The sequence below is a fragment of the Trichoderma aggressivum genome (assembly GCF_033847375.1).
Source record: "Trichoderma aggressivum f. europaeum strain CBS 100526 chromosome Unknown scaffold_039, whole genome shotgun sequence".
Classification (NCBI taxonomy): Eukaryota; Fungi; Ascomycota; class Sordariomycetes; order Hypocreales; family Hypocreaceae; genus Trichoderma; species Trichoderma aggressivum.
This window is the reverse complement of record NW_026946405.1, coordinates 286169-300407: the sequence shown is the minus strand read 5'-3', so window position 1 is coordinate 300407 and position 14239 is coordinate 286169. Positions and strand designations below refer to the sequence as shown.

General features: G+C 55.3%; 3 protein-coding genes across 3 annotated transcripts; 1 reads left to right on the top strand and 2 right to left on the bottom strand.

Moving 5' to 3' along the window:
• Positions 1-2883: 2883 nt before the first annotated feature.
• Triagg1_8244 (transcriptional regulator family: Fungal Specific TF) lies at positions 2884-5142 on the bottom strand (the record flags this gene model as incomplete). Its single annotated transcript, XM_062903069.1, has 1 exon — positions 2884-5142. The coding sequence occupies one exon, from the start codon at positions 5140-5142 to the stop codon at positions 2884-2886; it is 2259 nt and encodes a 752-aa protein (XP_062752873.1).
• Positions 5143-7244: 2102 nt separating this feature from the next.
• Triagg1_8243 (uncharacterized protein) lies at positions 7245-8893 on the top strand (the record flags this gene model as incomplete). Its single annotated transcript, XM_062903068.1, has 2 exons — positions 7245-7444; positions 7513-8893. The coding sequence occupies 2 exons, from the start codon at positions 7245-7247 to the stop codon at positions 8891-8893; spliced, it is 1581 nt and encodes a 526-aa protein (XP_062752872.1).
• Positions 8894-9328: 435 nt separating this feature from the next.
• Triagg1_8242 (uncharacterized protein) lies at positions 9329-12076 on the bottom strand (the record flags this gene model as incomplete). The annotated part of the gene is made up of 6 exons (XM_062903067.1): positions 9329-10416; positions 10481-10963; positions 11033-11149; positions 11206-11452; positions 11600-11721; positions 11962-12076. 6 exons carry the CDS (start codon positions 12074-12076, stop codon positions 9329-9331), a joined length of 2172 nt encoding a protein of 723 aa, XP_062752871.1.
• Positions 12077-14239: the final 2163 nt, after the last annotated feature.

Below are 14239 nucleotides of genomic sequence, written 5' to 3'. Positions count from 1 at the left end.
TCTTCATCAACTCTGTTGATGGAAACCCCGAGAACCCTGTCTGGGCTGGTTCCAACACCCAGTACAAGTTTGACGTGTCCCGTGTGGGCGAATTGACCGTCCAGCTCTTCATGAGAAACCCAGCGGCCGCTGCGGGAACAGGTAGAACTCAGGACATCTTCTTGGGCGCCGTCCGCGTGAATCCCAAATTTGAAGCCGTTCCCGATGCCGCGCAGACGGGCAAAAAGGGCCAGGCCGAGAAACCGCAGCAGGGCCAGGGTTTCAGCGGCCTGGGCTGGTTTGACTTACAAAATGGAACAGGCAAGCTTCAGATCGGCGTCAATTTCGTCGAAAACCGCGTCGGCAAGCTCACCATCGACGATTTTGACCTCCTCACTCTGGTTGGCAAGGGTAGCTTTGGAAAGGTCATGCAGGTTCGGAAGAAGGACACCGGCCGCATCTACGCCATCAAGACGATCCGAAAGGCCAAGATCATCACTCGGTCCGAAGTAACGCACACGCTCGCGGAACGTTCCGTGCTCGCCCAAATCAACAACCCGTTCATTGTTCCGTTAAAGTTCAGTTTCCAGTCTCCCGAAAAGCTCTACTTTGTGCTGGCCTTTGTCAACGGCGGAGAGTTATTCTTCCATCTATCTAAAGAAGGGCGCTTCGACATTAACCGCTCCCGCTTCTACACCGCAGAGCTGCTCTGCGCGCTTGAGTGTCTGCACGGCTTCAATGTCATCTATCGAGATCTGAAGCCTGAAAACATCCTCCTCGATTACCAGGGCCACATTGCTCTTTGCGACTTTGGGCTCTGCAAGTTGGAGATGAAGGATGAGGATTCCACGAATACCTTTGTCGGCACCCCTGAATACCTAGCACCAGAGCTGCTCAAGGGCGAGGGCTACGGCAAGACAGTCGACTGGTGGACGCTGGGCGTGCTGCTGTACGAAATGCTAACGGGTCTGCCGCCGTTTTATGACGAGAACACAAACGAAATGTATCGCAAGATTTTAACGGCGCCTCTCAACTTCCCCGGCTACGATGTCGTGCCCCCCGCCGCCAGAGACCTCCTGACCAAGCTTCTGGATCGCAATCCGAACAAGAGATTAGGAGTCAACGGCTCTACCGAGATCAAGTCGCACCCCTTCTTCCACGGCATCGACTGGAAGAAGCTCCTGCAGCGCAAATACGAACCGACGTTCAAACCCAACGTGGTAAGCCTCTCCCCAAACTGACCGCCATGAGGGCCCCGTGTGGCCCCGGGGCCAGGTTGCTCTTCCCGACACTCTTCTGACAACAGGTTGTGTAATTTCAGGCCAGCGCTTCCGACGTCAGCAACGTCGACGAAATCTTCAAAAACGAGCCCGCCCAAGACTCCGTGCCCGACGACTTTGTGCTGTCAAAGACGATGCAGGACCAGTTTGTCAACTTTAGCTACAACAGACCAGTCGCGGGACTAGACGACGCAGGAGGCAGTATTAAAGATCCGTCCTTCCTAGAGGCCTCTGAGACGCGGGGCCGGAGGTAAAGATGATAAAGGGGGAATGGGACGCGATGCATGATTGAGTTTTTCTTTTCTTTTCTCCATCTTCTTCTGCTCTTCTTTTCTTCTCGCTCTCGATTTGGCTTTTTGGCTTTTGGCTTTTTTTTCAAAGGGGGGGAATTCGACGGCGCGTAGACGTGTCGGGCAACGCATCGAGCATGGATTCGGTCGCATAGGTGGAAACTTTGGGAGTAAAGGCGGGTTTCGTTGCATTTTTTTTGTACGAAAGACTTTTGTTTGCTCTTTGTTTTTATATATACATCTACAATCTTGTGTGATGACACTGTTGCTTGATTTAGCATAAACCAAAACTATGTTTGCCCCAAATAGGACGATGCCTGAAAAACTGCCTGCTTCCAAATCGTTGAAAATCAAAGATGCAAATCATAGGGACTGAAAATGCAAGGTTCAATGGCCTGAGCGAACCATTCTCGTCTTGTAAATCAAGCGAAAATCAAAACTAATCGGTCCCAGCATGATAGGGGTGAACTATCGAGCGAGAGAAAAACAAACATGTCCAAAGATTATTTGCTCGTCGGCCGTTGAATCATTCGATCGTCATTTCATTCAAACATCGGCTGAGAAGACACGAGAAGACGAGAACAGGAAGAACCAGGGAGGGCGAAGGGATCAAGAGAGCAAGACCCCATTCACCCACGACCGCCGTAATCGCACGACAGCGCCAACCACTTCGTCGCGCTAGCACACATGAAAAGTCGGGGTAGTCCATGTGATCCCATCATCGAATCCATCTCTTCATCTCGCAAACGAGCAGCGGATTATCCGAAACGCTCAGCCGAGGGCATCTCGCAAAAAGGGCCACAATCCGGGGCAAACAGGTCGAATTAATGTTGGTCACTAGCGCGGAGCTGACTGAGGCGACACTCCCCGACGCGGACGCCTCACCGCATCACCAAACGATTCCTTTACGTGTACGGAGTAATGCAAGCCACGCAAGAAAAACTCCGGCCACAAAGTGTGGTACAGTTGCCAAACCAAGGCGACGCTTAAACGTTGAGCCAAAGGCTTGCACCTGTACCAAGGACCCTTGATCCTGGTTTCTGTCACGTCCTTTGCATCCACCATGCTTGATTCTGGCTGTATGAGGCGAAAAGCCATGTGGCCGTTGACGCACCGCGACTCTGTGGCATGTGCTCATGTCGTATTGTCTCACCGACTTTAGAGAGAGAAATGGGGGCAAAAGGAGAAAAGAAGAGAGAAACCACGCCAAAGGCCCGGTTCAGACAAGTAGAAATGTCTGGCATTAAAATGAAAAATATGGAAGAAAAGATATAGGAAAGTGTTAAAACATGTGAGAGAAAGAAGAAGAAACCTCAGGAGGTACCGCTTTTGGGTCATTCATGACGAGTAAGGGCAAGCTCTCGCTCCAACGTTGATCTCCAGTGTATCAGGTCTCGATCCTCATCCTCCCAATAAGCCAACATGCCGACAGTCTTGTAAACAGAATCCTCCCAGTCAGTGGGCATCGCGCAACCGGCTTTGGCAGCCGCCAATAGAACCAAAGCACTCCGTGTACAGGCTCGTATCATGAACATGCTTCCATGGTGTCGGTGGTGAAAGCCGGGTTTGTTTACATGCACCTGGTGCATGTGCGTCTCCAGGCCTCTTTTGGCAAACTCCGCCACGGCAGGCTTGACTGGACGCCTCGCGGTGTGAGCGCTGATGCTGGCCATGACAAAGGGCCAGTATATCTGCTCAAACAAGTTAATCATCCGCCCTCGGAGAACCGACCGGCATATGCCGTCCTCCTCCACGGGAGTGTGAATGGAGAGGTCCGCGGGGAGGCTGTCCGACCATTCGCGGATCTGAGCCTCGTACTCGGGCATCATGTCCAAAAGCATGTCTAGCAACATGGAATCAGAGGTATAGCGCTGACGAAGGTCCAGCGCCTCTCTGGAGAGACGGCTGGTGAGGCGACGGAGCGAGATCTCGGCCAGGTAGAAGAGCCAGGCGGCGCGGGCACGCTGGGTCTCGGTGTCGGGCCCATCCGGAGATTCGGCCGGGGCAACCGGTGGCGCGGGGAAGAAGGGCGGATACAAGGTGCTGCCAGAGTGGAGGATATCGAAATCAGGAAGGTCTAGCTCCTGTCGTAGCTCTCGTTCCGACTTCCACGCCGACCAATAGACGGCTTGCTCTTGGGTGTCTTGGCGACCCATCTCCATGGCATCCAGAGAGGTGTTGAGGTTCTGGGCTCGGGCCAAGAAGGGGAAATGTTGACAGGCAGCCAGAGCCTGAGAGAAGAAACGCCAAGCGTAGACGGGCTGGAAGACCATCATCAGGTAGATGCCCGACAGGAACAGACATTGCGCCCCCACAATGTCGGAGCGCACGAGCAAGATGCCGATGCGCTTCTGGGCTGCCTGGAAGAAGATTTGAGAGTCGTTGTAAGTCTGGGTGCCCAGTTTGGTCTCCCCGCTGGGGCCAAAGGGCGTGGCAATGCAGCCCAGGGCGCATATTATGAGGGCAAGGCACGAGGCGGGAGACCAGTCGATGCCGTCCAGAAAGGCGTTGAGGACCATGCGGCGGGCCAAGACCTCGTCGAGGATGGGGTTCTTGCAGTGGATATGGAGGAAAAAGTTGTCCAGCAGCCTATATATGCGGTGGGAGTCCATGTCGATGAGGCCGGCCAGCGAGGCCGACCCGGAGGGAGGGGTTGCGATGGCATCGGGAGGGGCGCGAAACGAGGCTGGCGAATGGTGGTGGGTACCGGAATTCTGGAAAGCCGGCCACTGCAGGATGTGGTCCACACGCTGAGGCAGCAGGCTGGTGAGATCCAGCTCGTCGTCTGGATTCCTGAGCCCCGAGAGGCTGCTCACGCTGGAACTCTGGCCGTGGATGCCGCCGCCGCCGCCGTCAAACGCCCTGGATCGCGAGAGTGGGGGCAGCCGGTGCTGGCTGGAGAGGCCCGAGCCTGGAGCCGGAGCGAGAGCCGACAGTGGCGCCGCAGCGTCGGCAACGCCTGGCAAGGGGACGGCATGCCGCAGTAGACGCTCCAGCTCGTCGATACGATCGAGGATCTTCAGGCTGGCGGGGTCGAAGCTTGACAGATCCACCGGGGACTGGATGCACGTGGCGCCGACGCTGACACAGTAGCTACAGGCGGGCTTCTTGTTGTCGCACTTGGTCTTGCGGGCTCTGCAGACCTGGCAGGCCGTGTTGGCTCGCTTCCGGGGATAGAAGGCCGTGCCGCGGGCTGCCGGACGCTTCCCCGGGCGGCGGTTGATGCCGGCCGCGTCTGCCGGCGACTGTGGACCGTTGGCGTTGACGTCGTCGGCATCCAGGTCGTCGACATCCGGGGCGAGGGCCATGGACAGAGGTGAGGCAGCTTGGCCGGGACGCGCCATGGCGTTGGCGGCATGAGTACCAGCCGCGCCGTTGCCATTGATAGAGAAGCCACCTATGCCCGAGCCCGTGCCAGCGCCAGCGCCTGTCCCCAGGCCTGTCCCCGAGCCCGAGCCCGCTCCCGAGGAAGCAGAGCCAGGCCCAGAGGCGCCCGTGTACGAGAGGGCCGTTGCGAGAAACGGCAGCGGCTCCTGTCGCTGGGCGGGCGGTGGCCCTGGCGCTGGCGCTGGAGCTGGGTGAGACGGCGGCATTGCGGGTGGCGGCATGCACAGCACAGGGCCGCGGAGGGCCACTTCAGGCCGGGTTCGACTAAGACGAGACGAGACGCGAGGCAGACGAAGAGTCGCGATGATGCGGATGAGGGGAGAAGTTGGATCGGGGAGTCTCGGTGGTGAGTTGAACGTGATGCTAGCAAGGCGCGATCGATGCTACCGGCTGTCAGGTGGCTCCTTGTCCTTTATGATTCAGGTTGGGCCACGGCAGGTTGGTTTAGCCGCCCACAAAGGTCTGGGGGAGCCCTAAAGCTCGTTAGCGGCTCGACAGGGCATTGCAGGGCATTGCAGGGCCGCTGCAGGGCTCGATGGAGCCGAAAGGGAGGGGAGGGGGGGACTCTGGGGCAACTCTGGGGCGCTTTTGGGGGGTCGCAGAGGCTCTGGGGTGCTCTGGGGTGCTCTGGGGCGCTCTGGGGGCAGGCCGTAGGGGGTGCCAAGGGCCGCTATTCCTGGGCCGATCGATATTCAACCGAAAGGCGCACCGCGTTGGACTCGATTTCGGAGTAGCGCCGGGCCAACCAGAGAGGCGTCGGCCGCTTGCTGTGGGATTTTAAGAAATAGGCGGCATATCGTTCGTGGTTGTGGTGAGTAATAGTTACTCGTATGTATCAAAAGGTGGTTAGTGAAGAAATGGAGTGCAAGATGGATGCACTGGATAGGCTACTTTTGATCTCGGCAGGGGGCAGGATTTTTTTTCTTCTTGGTTCTTTTCCCCTGCCCTGTCTGGCGGTTTGTTTCCCCGCTCCCGTCAGGGTACATGACATGAGTAATGGTACCTAGTACACTTGATCCATCCACTGCTTGCGTGTTTCCAGTTTCAGTTCCGATTCGCCGTCGGTTTTTGATCTTGCCAACCTTTTTGTCCCTCTTAATTCTATTTCGATACCTTGTTCCTTGCCATCCTCCATCTGCTATTAGTACTTGTTCGTACTACCTGGCAATCTATGTTATTGCAGTACCACCGTGTCATCCCGCCTCTCTCCAGACTCGGATGCTACCGCCTCCCGTTGTGGTGCATGTGCCAAAACTCCCGACGGGCGCACAGGCCCGGCTTCGGCAGATTTCATCTCGACTGTGCAACGGTGAATGTGACGGTCATTCATTCATCCAGACTGTAGTCGTATTGTACGTGTACAGTACGGCATCAATATTTACAAGAATGCGCCGTATCAAACCAACTGCCAAAATACCTATTCCGCCGTTCGCCTCTTCCTCCAGCCTCCAGCCTCCATCATCCATCCTCGTCCATCTGCCCATTTCGTGCAGCCCATCGAGCCACATCAAAAACTCCTTCGTACCCCCGCATCGCCAGCATACGAGGATCAATTGTTATTAGGCCTAGCCATCTGCTAGTCTTGGGCTTAGCTCCAGCCCTCGCCCTTTTACCCCACGGGAGAGGCAGCGTGACAAACCAGCCATCAAGGGGAAGCAGCCAATGGCGTCTTATAAGCAGCGCCATCACGACGCCGGCCGTCTTACAATCAAATAGGTTTGGCTTCTGCTGCTGCTGCTTATCGCACAACTGCCGGGGAGCGTCGCCCCTCCATCCAACCGGTGCTTGTTCGTGTGTGTGTTCAATATTGGGTATGCTAGGCTGGTGAGAACCTCGTCCGCTTCTGGCCTCTCTCTCTCTCTCTCTTCCCCATCTTTTGCCTCCCCTGCATCCACCCCGTACCCCGGACTTCTCCAGCCTGCAAACCCTATTCGACGCAGTCTTTTTTGTCTTCATGCCGGCCAACCACGTCCGTCCTAGGGCCCTCCTCGTGCTTCTTCTTCCTTTAGCCGCTACCAATCACAGAATCGGTCCGAACTCTCCACAGGGACTTGCTGCAGTGCAAAACAGGATGCATCAACACCATCGATTGAGACTCTGAACCCATGCCGAACCATGACCGCAATCGCCTCACACCACAGTCTTTGCCAAGTATATGAACCTCCGGGCCGCCTGTGTCCCAATTGCCCCTCTCGCTCTCGCCAGGCTGTCAGCCACCCCATAGTACCTGTCTCTGCTGCTCCCAAGATTTCCAGAGTTTGGTGGTGAACAGCCCGACAGACAGACAAGAAGACGCCATATCGCCATCATGGGCTCTTCCGAGGACGAAAAACACTCTGGCGCCGCGCTGGAGGCGCACATTTCCGGTGTCGACGACCTCAACCCCAAGGACGATACCGTGCGAGTCGACATCCAGAGGGAGCATGAGCTGACCGTCAAGGAGGTTTTTGTCAACCACCCCGCCCTGGTCTTTTGGGCCTTTTACTGGGCCATGTCCGGAGTTGGCTGGTGAGTCTGAGAATCCGAGTGGCACAGCCCGTGATTCAAAACTTGATTCAACTAACACATGTCTTCAGGGGTTTCGATGCTCAGGTCAACGGAGGCATGCTCTCCGTCATGCCCTTCCGCCGCGACTTTGGCTACTGGTACAATGACAAGGACGGCTATGTGATCCCCGCCGACTGGCTGAGCGCCTTCAACACCATCAGCGGCGTTGGCCAGTTCTTTGGCGGCTTCGCCTGCTCATGGGTCGCCGATCGCTGGGGTCGCAAGACCGCGCTGCTGGCCGGCATCGCCGTCGTCACCGGAGGCATCTTTGGCGAGATGTTCTCTACCATCAGGCCCGCCTTCCTCATTTCCAAGCTCATCCTCGGCTTCGGCCTGGGCTTCTACCTGACGCTGTCGCCGCTTGCCGCCTCCGAGTGCGCCCCCGTTGCCTTCCGTGGCATCGCCACTGCTGGCGTGCAGTTCGGCATCGGCTCCGGCCAGCTGCTGTCCAACGCCGCCATCAAGGGCTTTGGCGAGCGCACCGACAAGTGGGCCTACCGTGCTCCGTTTGCCATCCAGCTCTTCTTCTGCCTCTTCCTCTTCGTCTTGCTCCCCTTCGCCCCCGAGACGCCGTGGTATCTTGCCCGCGCCGGCAAGCGTGATCAGGCCCTCAAGTCTCTGCAGACCCTCTACGGGTCCGACGTCGACGTCAACGCAAAGCTCGCCACCCTCGAGGCCACCATTGCCGAGGAGGAAGCCTCCAACTCGGAGCAGGGCTCCTTCATCCAGTGCTTCAAGGGCACCAACCTCGTCCGAACCTGCATCAGCATGGGCGTCTTTGTGTGCCAGCACTTCACCGGCATCATCTTCGTCATGGGCTTTTCCACCTACTTCTTCCAGCTGGCCGGCCTCCCCCAGTCAAAGGCCTTCAACCTCGGCATTGGCGTCAGCGCTTGCGGGCTGGGCGGCAACATCGTCAGCTGGATCGTCATGAACCGCCTCGGCCGCCGCAGCCTCTTCGTCGGCTGCATGTGCATCCTGACCCTCATCCTCTTCCTCATCGGCATCATGGACGTCGTGCCCACCGGCGCCGCCAAGTGGGTGCAGGCCTCCCTCACCGTCGTCTACGCCTTCTTCTACTACATCGGCCTCGGCGCCATGGCCTTTGCCATCCTGGGAGAGGCCAGCAGCACCTCCCTCCGAGCCCCCACCATTGCCCTCGCCACGGCCACCCAGGCCATCATGGGCATCATCTTCAACTTTGCCATCCCCTACATGGTCAACCCCGACGAGGCCAACCTCGAGGGCAAAGTCGGCTTCATCTTTGGCGGCCTGGCCCTCATCGCCACCGCCTGGAGCTGGTTCTACGTTCCCGAGCTCAAGGGCCGCACCTTTGACGAGATTGACCGCATGTTCCAGGCAAAGGTCCCGCCCAGGAAGATGGGCAGCTACAAGCTGTCTTCTTACTGATAAGTTGTGCGTGTTTTTTTTTTTAGGGTGCTTGCTTTATTTTCGATGAAGATGTTGGTTGGGATTTGGGCTTTGCTGTTTTTTTGAATGCTACTTTTATGGCCATGATTCATGACATGTTGGGTTTCCCGATAGTTTACTATACCCTGCGTAACAATACAAAACATTATTGTTTTTGACAATCCTCATTACTTGGACCATTGTGAAGAGATTTTATGACACCGGTTCTGATAAAGCCAAAGTGCGGTAAGTAACCAAGGATACCAATTTTGTTTCCTATATCTTTTGGTTTCTATATACCATTGTTTCCAAGCAATTCATCCAACGCCAATTAGCAGTTACTTGAATATATATATGCCCGCAACGCACGCTTTTTGTAAATAAACGAGGCAATCCAAAGAATGTCAAAAGAGGCAGCGCAACAAGATTAATACATCAAGGATATTTCGTCTGAACATTCACTTGCACAGTTTCAGAACTGCCGCCCAGGTCCTCAGACGGCGATCCGCTCAGCGATCTCTCTTCTACATCGCGCTGCGGGCCCAGCTTCGCCTTCCACCCCGTGTACCACGGCCCGGAGAACAGCTCCTCCATTCTCTCCATCGGGACGCCCTTTGTTTCAGGCGCCCAGAGGCCGAGGACCACGAGGCCGATGAAGCAGATGCACGCCCAGAACACGTACGCGCCCCAGATGTTGAGGCCGTCGAACATGGCCGGCGTGGAGCGCACGACTGCAAACTGGAAGAACCAGTGTATCGTCATGTTGGATGCGTAGCAGACGCTTCTTATCCGCGTGGGCAAGATCTCCGTGCCGTACAAGTACTGAATAGTACACAGTCCGATAGACCAGCCGACAGCATAGATGTACACGGATGCAACGGCGGCATCGGACGCGGATTTGTTTTGGGAGTCGATCCAGATGCCCATGTAGATAGCCATGTATACGTGTGTAGCGCCCTGGAGGAACAGGCCGCTCATGAAGCAGATGCGCCTACCAATGATGTCGATGAGGCCCCACGTGAAAATCATGGTGAAGAAAAGCTTAAGCGCTCCATAAGCGCCCGAGTTGATCAACGATATATTGTCACTGCGGACACCAGCGTATCGGAAAATTGTAGGGATGTAGTATGTGATTCCGTTACCGCCTGTCCACTGGGCAATTGTCTGCATCGCAAGGCCCAAGAGAAACCGCTTGCGATAGGTGGGAATGGTGGCGACTTCTTTCACAATCTGCCACGTCGTGGTGTCAGACAGTCGTTGTTTCGCATCCCGCACCTGCTCAACAATCTCGGCATATTCTTTTTTGACGGCTGGGTCGTTGGGAGGCGCTCCTCGCAGTCTGGACAAGACCACGAGAGCCTCGTCATTGCGGCCCTTTGATGCAAGCCAGCGAGGAGTGTCCTTGAGAAAAGAGGAAAAGAAGAGGGCAATACCTCCGGGGATCAAAGGCACGCATAGCACAACGCGATATTGCTCCCTAGACGGGGGCAGAGACTTTCTGGCTCCATAACTGATGAAGAACCCTGTGATATGCCATGTTAGAGACGAACACATAATCAGCTAGTATGGGATCCTTGAGTGACCAACCGAACATGAGGAAAGATAGCAGCAGCACCATGTACACGGACACCACCATCCCTCTAGACTTGGATCGAGCAATCTCCGTGAGATAAAGGGGTGCTACGACCGTAAGGCCACCAGCACCAACACCGGAAAACAGCCGCGAGAACAGCAACAGCCCGTATATTCCAGATGAAAAGGTGGTAATGAAGAAACCAGTCATCCAGACAGCCATAAAGGTCCGCCACGTCCGCAGGCGTCCAATCTTATCTGTGATGGCCAAGGCGATGATGGCACCAAACGCCGCGCCGAGGACGCCAAACGACGTGATATTCGCTTTTCTCGCAATGAGCTCGTGCCTCCTGTCCTCCCACTGTCGCCCTATAAGTCCTAGATCATATAGGAAGGATGGCATGTCTGCCACTGCAGCAAATCCGCCTTCATCGTAGCCTTGAATAACAGTCAGCGGGTTTTTCTCGATGCAGCCCAGCGAATAGGGGGGAGACGGCGCTAGAGGACAAGAAAAGACGCAAAGAAGAACCACGGCCAGTTTCCATCAATGGAAGAGATATGTCTCACCTTTAGGAATAGACCCGCTGGCAACGATGATAACGGTCAAGATAAAAAAGAGACTGGGCCCAGCCATGATCGGCCGGCTGTTGGCGATTCGTTCCCGGCGACCCTCCGCAGATCCAACTTCGCCCCAGTGTTAACGCTGGTCCAACGGAACGTGCCCGAATATCAAAACCAACCGCCCCCCAAGTCGTTTCGCAACAGGTACGAATTCACCCTCTTGCAGGCCGCTATGGGGTTATCTGTCGAATTGCTGCCATCAAATGCCCGCCCTGCAAGCGGATCGCGCACCTTCAGCCGCTTTCCGTTGTGCTCTGCCGGCACTTGGTGCACGCCGCTAACGCGTAGGATCGGAGTGATGTGATGGCAACGGAGCCGAGTGGCTCTCGAGGTGGACACTTTGTGACGGATTGTGTCCGTGTCTCCCTGCAGGTCGAGTCGGCTGGATGATTTGTCTCGCCTCGGCCAAGTTCAACGGTCACGGCCCCAGGATGCGAATTGCCCGGTCACCAAAGACGGGAGATAACGAAGCATTGTCGCGATGAAAAGGGTTCGGCAGCCGAACCAGCTAACCAGCCGCTTCCCAACTCGGATTCGTTTCTCACTGGCCATGGGCTTGCGACCCCGCTCCCGTTGTGGTAGGCCGAGGTCCATGCAGAGCCCATTCTCGCGGTAGATGTACCAGGACGAGGCGCCTAGATTACACGCTATTGCGGGTACTCGATACCGGGTGAGTTTAGCCGACATTTAACCCTCTATGACGCCGGCCCCGGTCCAGGCCAAATTGAGAAATGCCCCGTGTTGCCTGAGGCCCAAAGAAGGTCCTTGCAGCGTCGAGCCAAAGGAATTGGCGCCTGTTTGGGTCGACCGAGCCTCGTTCCCCAAAGACGCAAGTTCCAGAAAGCCGCAGTGAAGCTCAGAAAAACATCACCAACCCAGCGCCATGGTGTTGCATGGCAATGGGCGCGTTGGGCGCCCCTTGTATAGGCGGAGATGGAGCTCACGGTAGTTCATGTGCTCCGTTGCATGCGAATCCGGGTGGGGGACCATCGGCCAACTTCCGATCCGAAGCTCTCGAGTCCCACCGCAGCTGTGAGGCTCCCTGATGCACGAGTACTCACTCGTACAGATACAGCGGCGACAACTCATAACATGACAAAGCCCGATCGTGTGCCCGCCATCTTGGGCCATCCAGCGGACCAATGCGGCTGCTCCCGTCGACCCCGTCATTGCCAGTTTGCGTAAGTCTCGCGCCAGAAGAAGCATCACTCCAAGGGACGCGCCATGGATCTAGTTTTGTAGAATGACCCCCTTGCGGGGCACCCCCTTGGGTCAGATCTCCTCATTGTGAGAAATATCACTCATTGGACCGAGTAGATGCTTCGGGAAGTTGCACAAGTATACCGGTATGCCGGCTTATGCTTTCTGCCAATCGCTGTGCTGTGCTGTGTACTCGTATACCAAGTATTTCGTATATCTAACATCGTCAAGGCCACCTTGGCTCCTCTTTCATCCCCGATTTCCTCTCGTACGTGTACCTGGACGATAACTGTGCTTGGTATCGAATGTAAGGGGCCCTCTGACTAGTAGCAGCATTCACCAAATTGTTTGTGGAGATGTATCCGTAGTTGCTCTGCAAAAGGAAGTTGTACTTTTAGTCGTCGGTCCCAACAAGAGGAGATACCTAACAACCATCAAGGTCAGCACTCGTCATCGATGACATTATTAAGGGGCGGTGGGTAAATGCCCGACCCAAAACTGCGTCTTTGTGCGTGTGCTCCGTTCTTATCCATGCCAATGGGGATTGATCTGGAATTCACCCGTCAACAGCCTGTTATTCACCAATTCGTCATCTCACCGCGGAGAGGGAAGGTTTCTGCAAAGCTCATCTTCCTCCTCATCCGTACTCGTATACCACACCTCGCCTGCTGCCAGCGCGAATGTCTTTCTTTGTCCACGAATAATTCCACGAATAAAAGCGAAATCCTTTGTTTTGGGTTAATGCCGGCTAGCTGATTTAGTAGGTAGCATTGATGGTCATCCGTTCGATCCTCCGCGCTTCCGTGAGCAGGGAAGTGGTCAGTCAATGGTGGCTTTCCATCGTCAAAAACCATTGGTCGTGTTGCTTCCATACAGAATCTCTCTCTCTATCTTGTTGATGATAGCTGCATAACTGCGGGTCCATTGTCTCACTCTGAGCGGAGTGAAGGTTCCCATCCAGCACAGATGATTCCATTGTTAGCCTGGATGATAAACTCTTTGGCTGAGACATGCAGATGGAGGCATCGGGAGTTGTAGCATGCGCCCAATGCAGCAAAGGATCCCAGTATCCGGACAGCACGGAGCCCTGTGTCAGTTGAGAGAATGTTCGCCTGTTACCAACGTAGAAATAAACACTGTATCCATGTGGGTGGCACCGTTCTGGCGGTACCGGCAGATTCCAGCATAAGGTACGTGGAGTATTGCTCGCATGTAATCGGTATGTAGACACCCCTTCAGAGGCCCCGCAGCCAATGCATTATGGTGCATAGGCACTCGTATATTCTTTTCACGCATTGATACCGAGAGCCGGGATTGGGCTAATAAAGTCATCGCCCGTAGGCTTTCGGCCAACTTCCGCCCTGCTGCCATATTGTAGTCGTATTACCTCTGTTTCTTGCGGACGAACGGACTCCATCCAGAGCGTCACTGAACGATGAATGGCCAGGGATGCCGCCCCGCAAGCATTCCCCGATCTGTACATCGATATATATATATATATACCTACCTAGGTAAGTGCCTCTGAACACAAGGTAAGTCTCTCTTCCACTCACCTCCCTTTTTGAAGCTCTTCAATCAGCGATACGGGGCTTCCACTGCACACGATAACGGACTGGGCTGTGATTCGAACTAGGCCACGTGGACAACAGAGCTGTGAATTTGTGATGAATGTTGTTTCTTTTTGTTCTGTCTAACGGCTACAGTCCTATAATGAGACATCAGCTCGACGTTCGAACCGATGCCCCGGACGTGACCGCGTGCGAGATAGACGCCATGGATACATGACGAAGATCATACCAAGCTATCTCCTAAGATATGGGCAGAGCAGCCGTGGCCGTCTACAGTGGCACGGTCTAGCTCTTATCTCATGTCGAGCTACGATGGAAGCTTATTCTTTTATCCGATTCGACTACTTTCCGAAGACGTTTCTCCAAGGACGAGGGTGAGGAGACA